Genomic DNA, 22,490 nt, shown 5'->3' with positions numbered 1-22,490 from the left:
GCAGGCAGCGGCAGGAACAACTGCCCCGCGCCGGCCGCGCGGCCGACGTGTCCATAAATGGAGAACTCGCCGCGGCACAGCCAATGGTCGCGCGCCGGGACGTCATCCCCTGAGGGAATCCCGGCGCGGCAGCGTGCGCCCTCTCGCGCCGCCACCCCCGCGGCACGTCCCGGCGCTGGCACCGGCCCCGGGGCTTCCGCCCCGCGCACACGCACCCACAGCCCCCGGGGAAGCGCAAAGCAACCGGTGCCAAAGGTGCGTGAAACGAGCCGAGGTGTGGGCACAGAGATGCAATGAACCCGGGCGCTGGCCGCTGCCGTCCGCCCGCTGTTGCTCATCGTCGTTCTGACCAGCACACAGTCGGTGCAACTCCTGAGGACTGTGTTTGCTAAGGACCGAAGTAAAGATACCCACAGCCGAAGGATGCAGTCTTCCTAACAAACTGCCATCCTCGGGCTCGAAGCCCTGTGGTTGACTTCCACGGATTTCTAACCGCCACTCCTAAACTAGAATATAAATAAAATGGGAATACCATAATGTAACAGTCATAACAACAGTCAGACACTGAGTCATCTGTTAACATTGCTTCTGAACCACCTTGAAAAGCACTCTCGATAGGTGTAGTTCCTGTTTTTCATTAGATATTACTAGTTTTAGTTCATTTCTTGCTGAAAAAGAAGTTACAGGGGGAAAAAAAGCCCTATGGTTTACACAGAATATAGTTATTCCATTGTTAATGTTTGTATTTATAAACAAACAAAATACAGACCAGCTTCCACATCAATACAGACATTAGGCATAAGCGGATTCCCTTCCGACTCTTTGGAGAGCTGCTCTGGCTCCTCTGGGGCAGATGCTGGATCTGCAGCCAGACCTGCCCAAACAGAGGAAGGGCAGTGGGTTTGTCCTTATGGATCTGGCAGCAGGATCAGCATGCTGGTCTGCGGACATTAAACACGGCTGAAGAAGTGTTACAAATTCAAACCACCCTGATGTGCTCAATACAATGGGACAAAATTTAAACTGTTAATCTGGCCCCTTCCTGGGCTCCACACACTCTGGTGGTTTGGATGAAACACAACAGCCCCGGGGGCATGCTTCATCCTTGAGTTTGAAGAATACCAGAACACTTCCTCAGATCAGCTGGATTTACAGCACTGTGTGATTACTAATCATGTGAAGGTTGGGATTTCCATAGTGGATTGTATGTTAGCTGACATCAATATGAGAGGTAGGAATATTTTCATTGAGAAAATAATTGGGTGGTGAATATGAGCTACAATAGCTATTAAAGCAAAAACATAATGCTAGATAATGCTAGAAGTGAGCAAAATTTCATATGACTTTCACACTTTGATTCCCAGCAGAAGGTAACAGCAATTTTATGGAAACAGGACAAAAATAGTTTGCCTAGTATTTAATTTGAATGTGGATATATTACATAAATTTATCAGACTGCTAAAAAGTGGTGAAAAAAAACAATCCTGTAAGAATCCCAAGAATGAATAATAAGGCTGAGAAACAAAAGAGAATCTGTACTGGTTTGGTAGGTTTTTTCCTATTTGCTTGGAATGCGGGTCTTTTTTAACGTCTAGGTTGATTTTCTTAAGACAGACATATTTGTATGTGTGTGTTTACATACATACAACATCTATATTGTATGAAAAAAGTTATGAAAAAAGTAGAGAAACTTGGCTGCAGGAGGAGAGCAAAAAAGTGCATTCACACTGAAGAGCTAATGGAGAAACTGGTCCTGAACTGACTGCAGTTTATGGGTGCTGCTGGGGGCCACCTACTCTAGATGGGCTATAAGACGGTTTTCAACAAAAATTGTAGGGATGAAGGTGTCAGTGCTCTGCGTCTGCAGGAACCTTTGCTTAGCTCTGTGTGTACCAAGCACTGTCAAGTTTACAATGAACTCTTTTCATGCTTCTAAACATATTCATTTAATTCTGCTTATTTTAATGATAAACATCTAATACCCACGCTGACTGTTTTAAGTGAATTATACTTATTCAACATCCATGCTTAGAAGCAGGGGAAGGCATTTCCCTTCCAATGTCAGTGGTGGTGTGCCTGAATGTTCTGCATGCTTGGGCTCCTCCAGCCCATAATGTGTCATAGTCATCTCCAGGAAAGCCAGAACTCACATTTTCATATTTGGGAGCTCCAGTGGAGTAAAAAGGAATCTCTGTACTTTTAAATCATGCACAAAAATTAGAAGTGGTGAAATGTCTGTCACAACATTCATACGGACAGGTTACCTTTAAAAGACCTAACCTGAAAAGTTGTTAAGTCCCTGCATCAAGAACTTGCATCCATTTTTTCAGTGCATGTATTGTCTGACAGAGTTGTGTTGCGTTACTAACACCTACCAGCTCACGCACAGAAGTGCCAGCATTGAGAATTATTTTGAGGATATTTTCTGGCTGCAAGCCGTTGCAGCACTTGGTCCTCCTGGTACTGATCGCTAGTGCTAAGCTTCAGGAAAACATTTAAGGACAAGCTTCACTTCAGTGCCTGACAAGGTTTTATTGACTTGGCATTTGAGACTCTGTCCAAGGTGAGTACAGGCTACTGACAGGAGTGAATACAGCCTCTTTGCCGTCATCTGATATGGGGCCCATGTCACACCATGCAGTGCCTCAAGAGAGAAGCTGTTGCCTCCACAGTGCATCTGGTAACTCACACATGTGTCCCCAGCTACCCACTGTCTGAGTGACACAGGGTGTCAGCACTGATGCTGAAATGTATAAGGACTACGTTGTCTGAAAAAAGAACATGGTCCTTACCTCTAGAAGCCCACAGAATACAACTTTTCTTTGTCCTCCATTCCAAAAATATGACTGTGGCTTCAGAAAGAAATAATTCTTATGAGAAGCCAGTGAATCTGGAAAAGATGAGAAATCCTAATGAAATATGCAGTGCCCTGACTGCTTTCTAAACTGACAGCAAAGAAAGAAAAAAAAAGCATTGCTGCTTTCCTCTTCCTTACAAAATGTATTCAGAGTAAGTTTTGTAAACTATGTATTCACCTTCTGTTGGCCAGAATAATTTAAGTAATAATTTAATTAATGCCTGAAAGCCACTAAAATAAGGCTTAATGCCCTTAACAAGACATCATACTTCTAGTCAGAAAACCACACAATTTGGTATTTCTTGGAAAATGAAGGATTTGTGTCACAGAAAAACAAACTGTATAAAATTAAGAATTCAATGCAATTTTTTGCTGTATCTGATTTCCAAGGAATAAACAGAATAAATAGACACTTTATAATCTCACTGCTAAAATGCAGATGGTTACATTCTGCCCTCAGCTACATTTGTCAAATGCAGATTTCTACATACAGAAAATAAAGAATGGATTCAGCAATTTCTTCTTGTAAAATTAAGTGACAAACAAAATGGCATGTTTCAAACAAAGGCAGGAGTTTTTTACGCAAAATGTGATGAAATCACTTCAGTCATTAGGACAGTTTTCCATGTTGGAAAACTGTAATAATTTCAGCTTTCTTTCACTACCTTTCTCTGCAGCTAACACAGTATCTCCCTTCCTTCCTCTCTTTTGTTTGCCTTAAATTAGAGTAGCATACCTGTTCAGAAGATACACTTATTATCATGTTTAACATGTCCATCCAAAATATCACTACAGTAAAAAGTACAGTAGCAAAGTGAACAACCCTTTTCAGCCAGTGGTTTGTTGTCTGGGGTGGGTTTTTTTTTTTGTAGGATAAACGGCATGTGTCTCTCTGGCTCTGAATCTGATTAAGAGAAGCCTTAGACATAAGAGATACTCAGAATTCATGGAGTTGAATTTTTCTCCAGCTGCAAACCAAAATGTATGAATAATGTTGTTATTTGCAAGGCTGGTATAAATCTGGAAGAAGTCCACAGGAACACAGAAACCAAGGAGTTTTGCTGCCTGTGTTTCTGTGACTGACCTCAGTTAAGCTGTGGGTTCACATCACCAAAAGTACAAGAATTGTTTGGGTTATTTTCTTCATCAGAGGGAGATCTTTTGAAACATTACACAAGCTTTTAAGATCAAAACTTTATGTTATGATGAGCAACCTGATCTAGCATCAACATTAGCCCTGCTTTGAACTGGGAGTTGGAACAGATTCTCTTGTAAGGGTTCCTTCCAGCCTAAATTGCTCCATTCTGTAATTCTGTATTTAAAATGGAGTTCCATTCATGAGTGAGACAGTTGAACACTCCAGAATAAATTAACATTATTGTTGATGTTGTGCTTTGGTAAGGAAAGTGATCTGAACTGGCCTTTAAGAAAATAAATTTATGTATTCAGTATCAATTACACAGAAGATGTAATGATATAAAATACAACAGTTTAATACTGTTTAAGTTAGAACCATCAGGGAAGTGATGTAAGTGTAAAAATAATGATCTCTGATAACACAAAGTGAAAAGAATTTTCGGGTGGGTCAAACCGAAGATCATTCACCTCAGTGTCCTGCATCAGACAGTGGCTGGTACAGGTGCCTAGGGAAGAGTGCAAGAACAGACAAGCATTTGCATGTCATGTCCCCATCCTTTGTCCCCTGCCATGCTGAACTCTGTTGTCAGACACAGGCTATAGGGACAAAGTGGACTGAGAGCAGGTATTGAGGTACTTGTTAATGTTATTTTCAAGACTACAGTAGGAGGTACAGATGTTGACATATTTGTAAATTAAAATAATCAATTTGTTTTAAATAACAATTTGTTTTCAATCCCTACTCCTGTAGATGTACAACCTCCTGAAAACACTGAAGATCCAAAAAGCAAGAAAAATCATGCTGGACTTTTCCATTCTTGGAAGTTTTCTGGAGCAGGCTGGATAAAACCCTCAACAACTGCATTTGGCCTCATCAGTGACCTCACTTGGAGCAGGAGGCTGGCCAAGTGTCCTCTTGGGGTCCATGCTAACCTGAATGATTCCACAATCCTATGATTCTCAGTTGGTTACTATCCTATTTTGAAAGCAGCTATGGCATGTTTTGTTTCTAGGCCAAACCTTTGATGTGGGAATCACTTTAAAATAAATAGGTCAATCAGAGTGTGGATTCAGGCCTGCCTTGCTTTTTACAATAATTGTGTACGCTGTAACACTTTTATCCTTTGCATCTGCCAGAACTCCAATCCTGCAATGTTTTTCCCCTATACAGCAGTAGAAGATGTTGTATATATTTTAACCAAAGCCAGAGACAATGTGCTATTTCAGAGTGAACTGATGCAGTAAGTTTGTCTGCGATTTTACTTACCCTTTGTTTACCCAAGGTGGTTTGTACTGAAATCCAAAGAATGACGTAGGCAGGAAGCAAAAGTGCAGGCAGACACACCCTCTAAAGACTTTGCTTTTCTCTTAGACCATATGCCTCTGCTGTATAAAGGACAGATCATCTTTGCTGTGATACATGAGGTTTTACTGAAGCTACATGTTAGATCTTGTTTGAAAAAGATAATCCAGAAATCTTACAAACAAAACTATTATTTGTCATTGATTTTAACAATCTTGTATTCTATCAGGATTTGTTGTATGCTGTGGAAAAATCCATATTTCAGTCACACTCTCAGCTCTTTTACACCATTAGTCATTCCGAGTAACTACTGCTTTGGCAACACCGAACTTTCTTTCTTGAGGCCGTGTGCTAGTGCGGGAGCCGCAGGCCTGGCCCCGCTCCGCAGCTCCGTCGCTGACCCCGCCGCAGGGACCCCAGCCGTTGTTTGCGGGGTCTCTCCCTTCCTCCTTCGCACCGCTGTGCAACCTGAGCGGAAGCGATGGCCCGAGGGGGTTGTCCTGGAGGCTGCAATATTCACGTGTTCCCATCCCGTGCCCCCCCCCGGCGGCTGCCGCGCGGCAATGTCCCCCAGCGAGCGCGTTCCCATGGCGACAGCGTCCTGGCAACCGCTCCCGCAGCCCGGCCTGCGGCGGCCGCCCCGCTCCTGCAGCCCGGCGGGCGGGCGGAGGCCCCGCGCTGCGGGCGGACGGACGGGCAGACGGACGGACGGACGGACGCCTCGGCTACTTGGAGGCAGTCACGAAGGCTCGCCAACGGCTGGTCTAGCGGCGGCAGCGCGTTAAGGAGCGGGGCTCAGCCGGCCGCTGGGATGCAGGGAAAGATGGGCAGCGCTGTCCTGCCCTGATCCAGCACGGGTGAGTGCGCGCAGCGCCCTGCGCCCGCCGCTGAGTCTGTCCCAACTCTGTCCCTCCGTGTTGCATGGCCGTAAAGTGGTGTCTGCGCCGCGGTGTTCTGTCAGCTGTCGCCTACCCCGTGTCTCACAGCCCTCACCACGATTCCCGATGACCCCCGCACCGCGGGGTGCCCCCGGCGCTCTCGGGCTTGTCTGCGCGGCAGAGCCGCGGGCGAGGCGAGTGCAGGCGGAGCGGAGCATCCCCGCGGCGTGCCGCCGAAAAGGGTCCCAGCTCGCACCCCGAATGCTGCATGGCTGCGTTAGCACCAAGCACCTGAGCAGGCGCGTTTCTCAGAGGACCCTTAGCCTGGGCTCGGAGCTGGCACGGTTCCCTCTCTGCCAGGGGGGAGCCCCCGCCCCGCACTCCGCCGCACACCGCATTCATGTTCACAGAACGTCATGGCAGCGCAGAGGGGTTTTGCAAAGGTTTGTTTCACGTGACGCACTGATACATCAGTTTTTGACCCATCTTTTTGCCGAGTTGTGACACAGGGGCTTTCTCATGTACTCCAAAATGTCGCCCCAAAGTGCTCCAGTGTAACATCAGGATCTGCGGCTCCGGGGCAGTGCTGCCATACTGTACAGCAACCGAAGTGGTTTCTATTTTCAGAAGTGATTAAAGTGTTTGCCCAGGCAGGTATTTCAGTCTGCTTCGATTCCCATGCAACTTGTGTCAAGTCACGTAGCCCCCACGTGCTTCACTTCCTGAGCAGCAACAGAAGGAAAATAGTATTTTCAGGAAAAATAATGCTTTCCCACCACCCAGGCATATTGTGAGAATGAATGTGAAAACTGCTCTGACGTGCACTGACATTACAGCAAGTATTTGACACAGGTTTTCATGGAAGATGGAGAACTGAACATTACAGATGCGATTATCCTTCAAAACAGGAGAAATGGAGAACCCACAGAAAATAAACATGAGAGGCAGTCTGCTGAAGTGGGCAAGGGATGCCACAGTACAAATAGCAAGGAATGAACTTTGCATTGCTGAAAGTGTTTCTTCAGCATGTCCCATGTATGGGTTTTTTTCCCAAGCTTTTACATGTCTGATGTCAGGGACATGAAGAAATAATAAAGAGGTGACAGATGCTCGTATGGAAAAGCTGCCTTATGTATCAGCTGAACTCTTGCTTTTGGCAATCAGGCATACCATTTAGAACTGGGAAAATCTTGTCCATGTGACAAGTATATTTGGAATATTCAGTAAATTAAATCAATGAACAAAAATTACTGGCTAATATGTCATGACTTAAATTGCTATAGTAGTGTTAAGTATGAGATAACGTAAAAAATATAAAGCACCTGAAACCCATATTTGAACTAGTATCCAAGCTGATTCCAGTTTACTGCCACTAAAATCAGAGCTATGTGAAATTATACTCCTCTGAATCTAGGCACAGAATATATTTGTTCCTTTATATTTATTAGTCTAACTATTCTATGATTCTAAATCAGTATTATTCCCATACAGAGGGAGTCTGTCATTAGTTCTGACACCTAATCCATTATTGTTTACTGTAAGTATCTTCAAACTGCAGAAAAGCTTTTTTATAACTGCTGAGCAAGGTCTTAACACATCCTTTCTGCATGTTAGATGAGAACAAGAAATCTGATAAATGATGGGGTATTTCACTGTTGTACTGAGTAATGTACTTCAGTCAGCAGGAACGAATGAATGAGAGTCCATCTGTGTAACTTTAGTTTCATAGGCACAGTTTCTCCAGACATTTGCATTTAGCTGCATTTCTAATGCAGTCTGTCAGAAAAAAAGTAAAACCTTCAAGCAATCCTATGCTTGCTCTGTTGCAAACATTTTCTATTTTTTTCAATCAATAATAAAGGAATACTGAAGGTTGTAAGATTACAACACTTACTTATTTACAACACTTAGTACAATCCAGTCAAGTATTTTTTTCTTGTTTGGCTGGTTTTTATAAAGCATATTTCACTAAGATACTGCTAGATGTATAGACTTTAATATTTGTTCTTCGTTTTTCTAGGTAACATCCAGTGCTTTGCTGCTGTGATATGCATAGCTCTTCTGAATCAGTGGGATATTCCTGAGTTTATAATTAAGTTGTGTTTAAATGCTTCATTGCATCAAGATCAGTAAAACACATTACAGCTCATAGGATTAGAAGTGAATGAGCTCAGATCTACAGAGAGGTGCCCGGTTACTGTACTGTGTAACACTGCGTACAGCAGGGATGCCCTGCAAAGCGATGCCATTGTTTAAAGGACAGCAGCCGGGAAACCACGAGTGTGAGGAACAGGCTGCAGGACTGGACAGTCAGGGCCTGGGCAGGACTTTGAAAGCAGAATTCATCAAGAAAATAGCCAGCTCTTATACTGTGCCTTTTACTTATAGGCATGCAAGAACTTAAACAAGGAGGAAGGTATCTCTGTCTTCCATAAAGGGAAATAGAATCACTAGATACAGAAACAACTTGTCCAGGGATTGAGCAAGGAATTAGAATCAGACCTTCTGAATTGCAGTCTAGTGTCACTGCTGCTCAGCAACCCAGCTTCTCTCAAAACTATTTTTCTCTAATTTGTAGTTTCTGAAGCACTGTGCTATAAATAGAACACACATACTGTGACAATGTTTGCTCTCTGCTTTTAGGCAGTGCTTTAATACATTTCTAAAGCACAAACATGCTTGGCATTTTGAGATCTCTGAGGGTAGTCCTATCACTTCTTTACCATCAGTATTTGACTATTTCGTGTCAATAACCCTATTTTTCTGTTTGTACAGCATATTACACCAGATTTCATTAGCAACTGCAAAATTCATTTCATACATCGGCCTTTAGTTTTCAGTAAAGATTTTAGGTTCCCAAGTAATTCAGGTTCAGGCCATGCTCATCCTACTTGTAGTTAATGTTTATTTGTTTTATATAAGGTGGAATAGTTGGATTTGATTGAGGATACCATCTTTTTCATTAACTTGATTTCTATCAATGAACAAAGCTATTAGCCATGTCCTGGTCTCACAGTAAGATATCCAAAATGTTCCTCTGAAGCTACTTAACAGACCTGCCCTGCTGCAATGTCTGTCACAGTCTGGCTGGCTATGTCTAAAATTAAAACCAGAATTTATATTCTTATCACATATTTACAATATAAAATGTGGCCATTTAGATTTGAAGACAGGTTAATGCAAGGCTCAGTTTTGCAAAACTATGCTGATGTCACACATTTTATTTAGGATTCTGACTGCCAATGCTTTTACCGGAAAGATAGCCCAAAAAATCTGGTGTCATGAAATATTTTTACTCCATTCTCTAGCCAATACCTTTTTTTTAAGCTTTATGATAATCCTGTTGATCTTACTTTTTTATTGATTGATTAATGATGTCCGAGACCAGCAGGGAGATTGGGGACAAGAAGTTTGTTTGCCTTTGTCCTGCCAAACTAGTTCTGTGGGTCAACAGCAGATTTCAGTTTCAAGGCTGTCAACCATGCCTTTTTCAAGAGTATTGTTTTCCCTACAAAAAAAAAGCTTTTTAGCAGTTTTTTTTGTTTCTATTCTTTTGTATTAATTTTTATCTGTATTTATTCCATAAGCAATATCTGAATTCTGAGATCAAAGCTGTCAGCATAATCTTAAACTTTACTTAAAGGTTCACTTAAAACAGAAGCATTAAGTTGTTTCAGTGCCAGATATAAACTATTAAATAATTCAATGTGTACTTTTTCAACAGACATATATTATTGACCAGAAAATGGCCCAGCGAAGCCCAATCTTCCCAACTCTTGCCCCCTCTGAAAGGTACAGTTTGGAATGTAAAAAATAAAATCTTCATATTGCAAAGTATTATGTGTCTCTCAATTCCCTATATATAGTAATGCTGTGACTTGGGACTTTGGCATTAGTATGCAAAGCAAAGTGAAACACTGTAGATTCATTCAAATCATGGCCCAAATCACAATTCCTTACTCAGGTTTTACTTAACCTGGTAGAAGTCCAAGAACACTATACTCAGCCAGTCTTCTAATAGTATGGGCTAAGTGCAAAAACTCAGAGTCAGAAGAGACCTTCAGAGTCAGAAGGGACCTTTACTGGAGTCCTCATACATCTCTATCAATGTCATCATGGCGAAAGTAAACTGTTAATTTGGCTCACTAATAGGAAACATGGAGAATGCACAGTAAATCAGAGTTCCAAGAAAACCATCTCATCTTTCAAAGTGGGGTTGAATTTGTATCTTCCACTTATGCTTCAGAAATTCTTCTTTGCTTTTTACAGAATATAGCAGCAGGGAAAGACTGCATGCATTAGCAGCCTAATTTTTACTTTGAGCACCCATGAGTTCCACTGCTTTCCATGGAAGCTATGCAGTGCAGAACTCTTGAAAAATCTAGACAATTATTTAAGGTACCCAATGTAAGCTATTTTGGAGGACAATTTGACTTCCAAGACTATGAGAAGCTAGTCATAATTTTGGTCTCTTCTCAGTTAGGACATGTGCATATGGTCCTGTGCAGGACATGAAGGAACAAGCTTTATTATGGAATAGCTATAAAGATTGAAAAAATGAATGGATACAAGCTACTCCTTTTTAATCTCAGTCTGCTTCCATTTAATTTACAGTATCTGCCTTCTGCAGTTACTGCTTTGATTAAGCCTGAAAACTGTAGAGCCAAATAGCATTACTTTTGTAATACAATAGAAAGGTTCAATTTGGTTTCTTAATCAAATTATAGCTCTGGATTGTAACTAATTTTATAATGCTAATGTCCTTTTCTTAAGACCCTTTGCTTTTTTAAGCTTCTTTAAAGAATATGAAAAAGAGCCTGACCTGCTTTTGTACATGATAGACACAGTAGCCAACACTTACTTGTAGAAGTGTGTTACTCTGTAAGTATTTTGTGCTTCTCCCCAATACTATTACTAAGGTAATATTGCACTTTCTCCAGTGGAAAGACATTGCAGAGTTGTGTGTGAGAAATTAACAATATGTGGATATTCTTCTTCACTAGACGGGTTCGAAACATAGCACTGCATAGCCAGGCATTGACAGCGGTCCCGCTGGCATCTGCGAGCCTGGTGGATCAGCTGGAAGACAGAATCCTAAGCCATGAGAAAACAACGGCGGCTCTTGTGGAACACGCTTTTCGCATTAAGGAGGACATTGTTTCCACTCTGCACAGAATGCAGAACAAAGGGGGGGGTGACCGGTTGGCTAGGCAACTCTTGGAGGAACATATCCGAAACATAACGGCAATAGTGAGGCAGCTTAATCGGGACATTGAGGTATGTTAAGAATTTTTCACAGGACTAATGCCTCTCAGCCACTTATTCCTTCTGATTTAATAAGAAAGTTTACCACAGGATAAGTAAAGTTCAGACAAGGTCTAAAGATCTTGCAAGCTTATGAATTGTTTTTGTAACTTGAAAAACTGCTTGCAAGTTGCATAATTCTTTCAGTGGCTATGAAGATAGCACAGCATATTAGCATATAAACACAGAAACCTTTGTGGTACTAATAAGCTTATTTTGAAAAGCTGCACTTGAAAACCTCAAAAAAATGAATTAATGCAACACTCATACACAGCTCAACTTCAGACCAAAGCTTGCTCTGTATAAACACCATGAAGTGCCTTAGCTCTGTAATAAACCTTCTTTCACTTCCAACTTAAAGATGACACCAAGCAGCCAAACACAACTGCTCATTTTTATGACCTAATCACATGCAGATACATGGCTTCATGCCTGACCTCTGCTGCAATTAGCAACAACAGTGTGGTGGGGAAAATAAAAGGATAAAAGTTAATATTTAAGTCTCCATTCTGTTGTCAAGTCATACTTTATACATATTATGGTACTTATATGCAGATTGGACACTGAGAATTAAAAAAAAGCAACAATCGACCGAAAAGGTGTCTGGTTCAGTTCAAGACAAAACAAAGCCTTTAATAAAGTAATAAAAGATAGTATCTGATGTTATGAAATACTGAAAAATAATGAGTGACATTTTAAGTGTATGTTAAATGTGACATACTGAGATTGTATTTGCATATGAATACTTTGTAGATGCTGCAGGAACAGATACGTGTCAGAGACAATCTCAGCTATGGAACAAATTCTACCCTGAAGAGTCTGGAAATGCGGCAGCTTTCTGGTTTAGGAGATCTTCGGGGAAGAGTAGCAAGGTAAAAGTCAGCACAGAAGTATATTTTGGGGACAAGCTAATGTTGTTTTAATCTTGAAGTATGAATGTTAATGACAATGGGCTGAGTTCAACTTTGGCAAAATTCCTGGGATAATTTTGCTCTGTGTTTTCAAGAAAATGAATAGTAATCCTTTGCATTCCAGTATTATGTGTTAAACATAACAATGTTATCCTTGATTCCTGAAATTCCTGAAATTAGTTTTTAATAAATTACGTGAAATTCCTTAGGAATTTGGATTTGGTTCAGCTTTAAAGACTACTATGGTTGGACTGGCCTGTCTTTGAAACAAAAAAATTAGCACAATTATAAAGGCAGCATGGAATGATCTGCACTTGTAAAGAACAGAATAGTTGCACATTTTTTGCATATGTCTTAGAAGTAAAAACCTGTGTGTTCAGTTATTGGTTAGCCATATTAAAAAAAAAATGCATGGGCTACTGACATGTAAGGAACTGAAAATTATAAAATAATAGAGGGTTTACAGGCTACTTGAAACTCCAGATTACAGTTGTGCCACTACACAGACCTCACACTGTGCTATCAACAACACATTTACAAACTCCAGTTTAACAACATTTGCTTAACTGTTTGTAAAGTTGAACACAACAGACAGATTATATACACAGCTACAGAAAAAGGACCTAATCTGGCCTAAATTAGTTTGACTCATAACTGGTGGAAGTCTACTTGTCCTGCATTTGACCTACTGTCTATATTGCACAGATAACTTTTAATTTTTCTTTTTCTGTACTTCAACTGATTTAGCGATAACCTTCAACAGCCAAAAGAAATAATCAGGAGGGATTTTCCTTGAACTAAAGTTTTCCCATAAATTACTGGGGTATTTTGCAGTTCCTACTAACATACACAGCCCATTTTGTAAAGAACTTTATTGAGAGAACTTTTACTTTCTGCTTTGCACTATCCTTTAGTGCATAAATGAACTAGACATTAGAAATGAAGTAGACATTTATTTTGTCAAACAATAAAATTGATTGAAAAAAATATATAGAGATATATACACAGATATATAGCTATTTCACTGATAAACCCCTGAGACATCTACATGCTTAGATCTAACCTGCTTCTTTACCTAAGAATTCCAGTTTGAGATCATACTACTTCCTGAGAGAAGTCCATGTTTGGAACAACACAGTTACTGACAACTTCTAAAGCCAAATATAGTGCCTTTACTTTCAATAACAGAACTCAAGCTAACAAACACATGCTGGCACAAGCTTTACCATGGGACCATTGCCTCTCCCAGGTACTTGCTAAGGTGACTGGTATTGGGACTAGCACAGGCTGTGCCAGGATTTCTTCCTTTATTTACTTGGGGCAACACCCATGTACTGTGCCTGGCTTGCAATTTATCTGATAATTGTATGAGATTATACCAATTTGCCTTATGTTAGATTGTGCAAAAAATGTTGGCTATTTGTATTCACTACCCTAAGAGAATTGGCTTATTGTCCTTTAACTGTTACCTTCTAGTCAGTATTACCCTAGTGATTCTGTGATTACACTAAAAATATTCTCTCTGCATGAGGAAGAAAATAAGCTTCCCTTTATCAGAAAGCAAGCTAAAGCAGTGTTCCATGGAAGAAAGCTATTTGCCTTTATTTACAGACATACTCTACTTTGAGAAAGAATGTGAATTATTATAGCAGTATCTGGAGATCATAATCAAGCTGGCAGTTTGTTATGCTGCTGGCATTGTACAGACACTTAATAAAAGCATTCCCTGGGATAAACACTTTCTGATTACTTTTGCCAAGGTTCCTTATGTAAAATAGCTGAATTCACTTAATGTAATTTTAACTTTAACATCTAGTCCTGATATCTTTCAGATGAGTTCAGAGAGTGGAACCTTAGGAACATGATCAAGTTACTGTGGGTTACCAGCTTACCATGCAGCAGTTTACAGCCACACTCAAGGTACAATGTATGGTTCACGCTGCAGTGAACTTCAAGTACGTCATAGTTGATCTAGGCTAGAAGCACACAGATGGACAATCAGTGTGAATCAGTTTATATGTGCCACGTGACAGCAAATCACCTGAGTCTGAGCTTTTTGGTCCTGTAATAATTTTAGTGTCAATCTCAGGATGCTGGCCAAGTTTCAGGTCCAGTAATTACATGCGCACTAAACATCCTATTCAACTTCAATATTGGCGAGTTTGATGTTTATTTCCTAACACCAACTGTTCTGTAACATGTCAATATGTAATCAAGCAACTGTCTCATTATTTCTTAAGGATTGATGCTTTTAGTGATGAGAACAGGGATCCCTACGTGCACATGCATTTCTGATGCACAGCTGCAAAACCATGCTATCCACAGCTCTGGAAGAGGGAGATCTGGACAGGCCTCACAGTTGACCTTACCTGCACCACAGAATCAACTAACATCACTATCAGAAGAAAACTGAATACATATTACAGCTCATGTCTCTGGGCTATTTCTCATTAAGCACAATTTATTGCTGAATTTGTAGAGCATCACTGCAGTGCTCACCACAAATGATGCTGTACATTTTCCTAAAATTACTGACTTCCAGAAAAATATGACTTCTATTGAATTCAGTTACACATTCAGCAGAAAATTAGACAGATGTCGACAGATACATTACTCCAGTCTCCTGTCCCTGATGTTGGCAATTTTATATAATACAGATTTACTAATTCTATTTCTAGTGATATTTGATTGTTACAGTAATGAGTACTGCCTTATCTTTTATTTAGAGAATAACTTGTGGACTATGATAATTTGTCTGGAAAGGTTAGATACAGCAGCCTGGTCAGAACTATAGCAGTAGCTGTCTCTAGAAGCTCCCTGATAGATGAAACATCCAGAGAAATGACAGCTATGCACATTCAGATTGGGCCTACTTGGCATATTTAGATGATTTTTATATACATTATAGATCTGATTCATTTCAGACACACTGGACTCATTACATGTAGGCAGATTTTCCTACACTGCACAGAAAATGAGTCTGATGCATCTGGGATGTGCTGCGTTCATGAGCCGCAGAAGTATAACAAACCTGCTGCATTCTGGCTACTTGCTGTGTAGGAGATGCACATCATGAGGACTGATCTGGGCTCCTTGATCCAGGCTAGTCAGAAGCTACCAGCATTGCTGTTCTTGCCCAGTGGATCCCCTACACATATCAACTTGCTTTTCACTACTTGTTCTTCAGCTACTTGTCAGTGAAACACTCATATTTAAACTGAAACATCTCCTGTTACACTAAACCAGGAACATTAAGATCTGTATGTACCATTATAGTATATTTAGATAGCATCCTGCTGCAGAGTATTGATGTAGTTCTCAGCTTTATCTAGTCCCTGGTGATACTGAATAGAGCAACCATTGTGTTTTGATTTCATAGAGATCAAAGACAACAAAAATACTCCTCAGTGTGCCAGGAAAATAACTACTGTTTTTTGTCTCTCTGACTTGGAAAGCAGTTGTTTTGTAATTTCACTGTTTACATTAAACATTACTTGTTCCTCAGATTAAACTGTATTCTGAAAATGAGAATAATACTGTGAAATCTCTCAATTTCTTCTTCGTTTACTGATTTCACATGAGCATACAGCTTGGCAATCAGAGCTTTCAGAAAATGTACTCCAAAATCAAACATTGGTGAACTGAACACATTCTAGTGCATCTTTGGCCCCATTTCAATAGTGCATCTGTGCAATCACATATGAAAAACTGCACTGGGTTGTTTGTATGGCCAGCTTCAGCATTTCAGATATGAAGACAAATTTATTATGTATTTCTTTGTACAAAATGGTTTTATATACAGCTCTTATATTTTTTAAACTAATATTCTTCCTAGAAATCTTAATATATTTCTCATTTCTTTCCTTGTGCTTTTAAAATGACCAAACCTGTAAAGCTGTTTTCAACTTCCATCTATAACCACAGTCTACTGGCTTAATTTATATAGACAGTTTGATTAGATTACCCATGAATTTAAATTCAGTGTTCAGAAACATTCAGTTCTATTTTTAAGAAGAATTCTATTGTCATTTTAACTTAAATCTATAGAGAACTATCAAAGCAGAACTTTCAGGGGTGTGGGAAGTTCAGTGGTGATGGAAACATACCTTTCTTGGTGCCTTTTATTTATCTGGGTTTTTTTTTTGAACGAGGAAAAATTCCAAACTATGATGTGTCCTTGTGTTTAGATTGCTCATTTTCTTCTCACCCATCATGCAGTAGAAACCCGAGTCAGAAAGTCCACGGTCTTCCACACATTCATCGTATTATTGCCTCCCTACCATTTGAAAGCTAGTGGAAGCATGGACTGAAGTTATTTAATTGTTTTAAGTTTTTAACTCAAAGTGTATACTCACATAACTAATATATCTGAATCTCATTCTTTGTCTGCAGGACACTAATGTTTTCTTTCAGGTCAAAACTGATCAGGTGTTTGTGAGTGTGTACTATATACACATTTTGACATATATAGATACATATATATAAATAGATCTCAAAAAGACTTCTCTTTCACTGCTTCAAATGGAATACTGTTTTTTAGCAACTCCCCAAATTTAGCTGGATACCTACATAACAGTGGAATTTAAGCTTTAGTCCAACTTTTTTAAAAGATTGCCAACTACAGCATCCCTGTAGAAAACCAAAATAATCTGATTAATACATACCAGGCTGACAGTGAATTAACATAGTCAGAATTTTAATGTTCCAGTTACCATGCAACTGTATGACCCCCTTGGTCCCATAACCAAGTCAAACAAAGAGGAGAGGTGCACTGTGATTAAACCCGAATTGCTCATTTGCCTTCAAACCAATTATACATGCCTGTTGTTTACATTTGCTACAGTTGCTTTTTGTATTTTCTGTTACGCCTCAGAGAAACAAAGTTAACCATTTTTTTTTTGAGCCCAGAGGCTTTTGGTGACCAGGTGCAAGATTATTTCATTCCTCTGATTCTCTCTGATAATACCAACATGGAGAGATTTGGCTTCTCTCACCTTTCTAAAGAAACTGCCTGCTTTTAAGACCTAAAGTTCATGGTTCACTGCCATGTAAACCTTAACTGGTCTCTTACATACTAATCTCTCTGATATTACCCATTGCTCTCACAATGCTGAACTGCTAAACCAGAAATTAATTCTCACAAGTTTTACAATGTCTATGATTGTATGTTGCATTACTGATTATTTTTATACTGAAATTGTACTGTAATACTAAGTAGATGCTCCATTTGTCATTTTAGCTGCTATCTCCAATTCATGTTTAATGATAATGGTAGTTACTGTAACCGAGGTGATGAAAATGCATGTTGAAATGAAAGGCTTTAAATTGAAATGTGACTAAAAAAGAGGTTAAAATGTGTCATTGGTTTAGGTAATGACTTAAGGTGCCTTAACTTGTTTAATTTTACTGACTTTTTCTCCCTCAAATTGTAACTGCTGTCTGTTCTCCATCAATTTCATAGATCAAATTTGCTAACACTGCCAATAACACTATTTCCCTTAGCAAAAAATATGCAGGGCTTGTACTTCACATAGGTATTCCTCCTGAAATTACAGTACTTATATTTTTATAGCTCAGCTAATGCCCTTGTTGTATTACTGTAGATGGAATTCACCTGACCAGCTTTGAAATGTGGTAGAAAATGCACATATTCCATAGTACATTTATCCTGAAAATGTTACAGCATAAAAAAAAAAAAGTTCCAGTGTGAAGAAAAGAAACAAGAATTATGTTCCAGCACTTCATTTGAGAGACAAAATTGCCTTTTCTTTCAATGACAGTTTTACTTAAATAAAGTCTAATAACTGTAAAATTTGCTGCATGGTTTACTACACATATTAATTGTATACTGCTATTTCACAAATAAAAATAAGAATGCAAAACTCAGAGAAACAGAACTGCAATAATGCAAAAATAGTCCTTGATTATTTACGCTTCTAATCATGTAAGCGAAATCATACACACCTTAACAGATGTCTTTTGGAGTATGACAAAATTGATGGTATTGAAATTCTGCATCTTTGCATTTCTAATGTGATTCCCCTGAATGATAACAATACAGTCTACACATGTTACGTCAGTGCCAAGAAGATAGGAGTGTATGTGTCAGACTATCTGACTTCTAGTCCCATTTGGGAGTAGGTTGATGGAATACTATGAGTTCTATCACCATTTTTACAGTCTCAAAAGACATTGTTTCACTAGACAGCCAACAATTTCACAGAAATGCCAAGTCTAAAATGGGTAACTTTAAAAGCCTGGACCTTACAGTCTTTTCAGCTGTTGCTTTGGTATTTTATTCATACAGGTGTGATGCTGGGTTAGCCAGACTGTCTGCAGAACATAAAATTACCTATGAAAGACTTCAGAGCTTAAGTAAAGACCAACAGACCTCCAAGCTTATCTTGGAATCTAAAATCAAAGAAGCAGAAATACAGGTACGGTATTTAGACCAAAGCAATCCATGTATGGGTAAGAATTATAGTCCGATTCACACTGACTCCATTACTGTTAGTTATTATCCTGGGAGGTCACAGATTTACAAATGGAGAGGTGTATCTGCTCACAGTCCTTATTAGATTGAATATTGGTACCTAGCTGCATTATTGTACTGGTCTAACTGAAAAAAGGTCCTTTAGTATGCTGTGTAGAAGGGGTTAGTACTTCAAAGCACCTGAAAAGACTCTAGGAATGAGCAAAAGTCAATGATTACTGGCCTGAGTATCTTCTTGAGGTTGGAATGTGAACACAAGGATGCTCTACAAAACTACTACAACAGTGCAAGCATCAATCTCTTCCCCTGTATGTTTTGGCCTTCCCAGGATGGTTTTATATGTATTTAATCGCAATTTTTGAAGGTCTGCAAAACAAAACTGGTTTTGGGTTCTGTGAATCCATTGATGTGTCTGTCAGGTTTCTCTTCCACTGGGTATAAGAATTAAAGAACTAGATAGAAGCAGAGACAACATTAAAGCAAAGGATTCTTCATAGCTCCTCTCGAGCCATTCCCATTTTCTTGGGCAACAGAGGTAATTTACATCTTCATTGTGCAGCACATAAATGGTTAAAATGTATTTTACCTTCCTCAGAAGGCTCAGTGCAGTATATATGCATGTCAGGAGCATATTATCAGGAATCTTTTAGAACAAAATAGTAGGTTTTCTAAAAATAAAAATAGTTTCCGCTAGTAATGACTTATCCTAACTAAACCCAGCACTTTCATCACTACACTATACATGACCTGATAAAGACTATCACTCAGTATTGGTGGAGTGCTTTGCCATTTGTTTATTCTGCTTATGTGGCAACATGGATGCCTATGGATCATATAAATTCAGCTACCTCAAGGAGAGGGAGCTTGCAGATGCTTTCAAGGCAAGACTATTCAAATTCTTTATGGGTGAAAAATTAGTTTTCACAATATTGGTACTTTCATCTTGCAAGATAATATATTTTTCATGATAAAGTAAAACATGCAAATTTTGTAATTGTGAAGTGGTAGCAAAACCGGCCCTTCTTTAAGATCCCCTCTACCGTTATGAAAACGTCCCAGAAAAGAATGTGATTAAATGCTGTTGAAAAATTGTAAATTCTGAATTTTGTTTCAGATTTCTCATCTTCTGAGCAGAGTAGAGCAATCAATAATGCAACAAGAAGCAAAGCTGAAGATTGCCTACAAAGAGAGCAACCAACAGCTCCACCTTCTGGATATGAAGTGAGTGCTTGAGAAACCTGGCTGCTGTCATGCACCTTAGAAGAAAGGGTCCTCAGTTTTCCAAGTTTGACTGTTGTAATCTTCAGGTCTATTAAAGCACGAACCGGTTTTAATATGTATGCGTGCTCAACGGATATTACAAAAGCACATGGGCCGTCAAGCAGGACTTGCTTTTAACAAGAATTCTGTCCCTAATGTGGTCAGGCAATTCTGAAAAGCCCACTAAGTCCCCAGTTAAGTATTCAGACAGAACTTCCATTAAAGAACACAAATAATGATTTTTGTAGGAGTGGCCTTTTTGTACAAGGCAACAAGTGCTGTCGAGTGCAGACAAAAAGTTCAATTCAAGCCACCAGAAAGTGAGGCACAGCATTCACAAAGTGTTACTGCTTTAAATTGGCTTCAAATACAAATCTATAACTCAAATACCTAAATTATTAATGATAAGCTACTGTGCAACTACGAGACATTATATAAGGATATACTCAATTCAGATATTAACTCTTCTCCAGGCATTTCACTCAGTGGCAGTTGCAGCTTACGCCATCCACCTCCTCACTCCTTACTGCTTATTGCCAGCCTCATGCAATCTTATCAGTTACATCAAACTAGATGAAAGAATAGATCCAGGTTTCAAATATTCACTGGAAAAAAAACCGACTTTCTAAAGAAACAGTTTCACTGGCAGAGCTGGTCAGTATAAACTTGATCTGGGGATAGGCAATGTAAGTGTGGCTGTATGAACCAGCACTGCCTCTAAAATAAATGGTTATCAAATCTTTGTTCAGATCTAAGACCTATGGACTTGAAGATTATAATCTGAACAGATGACTGTATTCTGTTTTCAATGCTGCAAAGAATTTGTACCTACTACATCTCAAAACGTTGTGATAACTACTTGTTATTTATATGAATATATATATTAATATTCAGATATTTATTGTGCTCTTTCATCTTTATTTGCAAAAAACAATGTTACCTCATTCAATTTAGTAGCCTTAAAAGTTCGAGGATTCACCTTAATACAGTGTCATGCATATACTGTATTACCATGATATGTTTTTTACAAACATGTTCATAAACCTGTCACAGCTGAATGACCAAATTTTATTCTCTTTTGTGTCTGCTAATTTCTATTATGCTCTTAGATTAAAAAATGCTATTGAAGAACTCAGCAGCCAGATTTTGTCTGCACGAAGCTGGTTGGAACAGGAACATGAAAGGATTGAAAAAGAGCTTGTGCAAAAGACAGACCAACTCTCATCTACTTTCAAGGAAAAAACTGTAAGTTTTGTTCAAATGTCCTAATAGCACTTCGCAGGAAGTGCTCAAAAGCATCATTAATATCTAAGATGATATAATGCAGATATTATTTGGGTGACATTTTCAGACCTCAAAATTTGTATAATTCTCTTCACTGATGTCAAATTTAACATCCCCACAGGCTGAGAGTCTTCAAATAAATCTGATCACTTCTTAATAGATCAGTATTTTAGCCTATGGTAATCAAGCCTGTTTAAACCATTTAATAAAAAATAATTCTTTTCAATTTTGAATTCCACATAAAAGAGAATTAAATTAATATCTATTGTATACTTGGGAAAGACCAGTGTAATTTCACCTGCAGAGTAAATTACTAAAATTCTTTTCCCATCTCCAGGAAATGAGTGAAAGAGCTATAGAGATGAAATTCAACCAAATGGCAGAGAAAATTGACAAAATAGAAGAAATACAGAAGATAACCATGGAAGCACATGAAGCAAAACAGACTGAAGAAAAGATAAATATTCGCATTGGCAAACTTCAAAATGAGATAAATGAAGATATAAAAGAAATGAAAGCTGAAGTTAATGCCGGTAGGACCACAGTTATTAAGTTCTTTATTCTGAAATGGGGTAACAGTGAGCCACCTATAATAATATTCAAAATGCCTTTGCCTGTATTGGGTAGTTTAAAGACTCTTGGGGCAGAGGTAATGGCTGCACCTGTGGCACTAAAAAGGATTTTCACTGAGTGTGAAATTCACAACAAGAGGTGACATCTTTTTAGTTTAGGACTGATCTCCCCAGAGCACACATAGGCATAGGGTGGCTGTGATTGGGTGCAGCTCTGCCATCAGCACAGAGTTATAGTCCTGTTTTTCTTTTGCTATCTTCCTAGGAAGCACGTTCTTTACTAGCATTATTACTAGATAGCAATACCCTTGCTTTTGAATAGGAACTGATTTAACTCTCACCTGCAATTAGGATTTGCAGCTATCTATGAGAGCATTGGGTCTCTACGGCAAGTTCTAGAAGCGAAAATGAAACTGGACAGAGATGACCTACAGAAGCAGATCCACCAACTGAAGCAGGAGGTTCCAACATGGGGAGAGGCTGGACCATGA

The 22,490-nt window shown here is 39.3% G+C and overlaps 1 protein-coding gene across 1 annotated transcript; it reads left to right on the top strand.

Moving 5' to 3' along the window:
• The first annotated feature begins 6,039 nt into the window (after positions 1–6,039).
• FAM81A (family with sequence similarity 81 member A) lies at positions 6,040–22,490 on the top strand. Its single transcript, XM_005145667.3, has 9 exons — positions 6,040–6,154; positions 9,900–9,967; positions 11,179–11,452; positions 12,233–12,351; positions 18,698–18,827; positions 19,998–20,104; positions 21,253–21,388; positions 21,765–21,960; positions 22,351–22,490. The coding sequence occupies exons 2-9, from the start codon at positions 9,921–9,923 to the stop codon at positions 22,488–22,490; spliced, it is 1,149 nt and encodes a 382-aa protein (XP_005145724.1). The 5' UTR covers positions 6,040–6,154; positions 9,900–9,920.

Source organism: Melopsittacus undulatus, chromosome 9 (genome assembly GCF_012275295.1).
Source record: "Melopsittacus undulatus isolate bMelUnd1 chromosome 9, bMelUnd1.mat.Z, whole genome shotgun sequence".
Classification (NCBI taxonomy): Eukaryota; Metazoa; Chordata; class Aves; order Psittaciformes; family Psittaculidae; genus Melopsittacus; species Melopsittacus undulatus.
This window is presented reverse-complemented; position numbering and strand designations above follow the sequence as displayed.

Bases quoted from the DNA above. Each gene is read 5' to 3' on its own strand.
- FAM81A (XM_005145667.3), top strand. From the start codon at position 9,921: ATGGCCCAGCGAAGCCCAATCTTCCCAACTCTTGCCCCCTCTGAAAG. The intron at 21,389-21,764 runs GTAAGTTTTGTT...TCCCATCTCCAG, and splicing joins CTACTTTCAAGGAAAAAACT to GAAATGAGTGAAAGAGCTAT. The intron at 21,961-22,350 runs GTAGGACCACAG...ACCTGCAATTAG, and splicing joins GAAAGCTGAAGTTAATGCCG to GATTTGCAGCTATCTATGAG.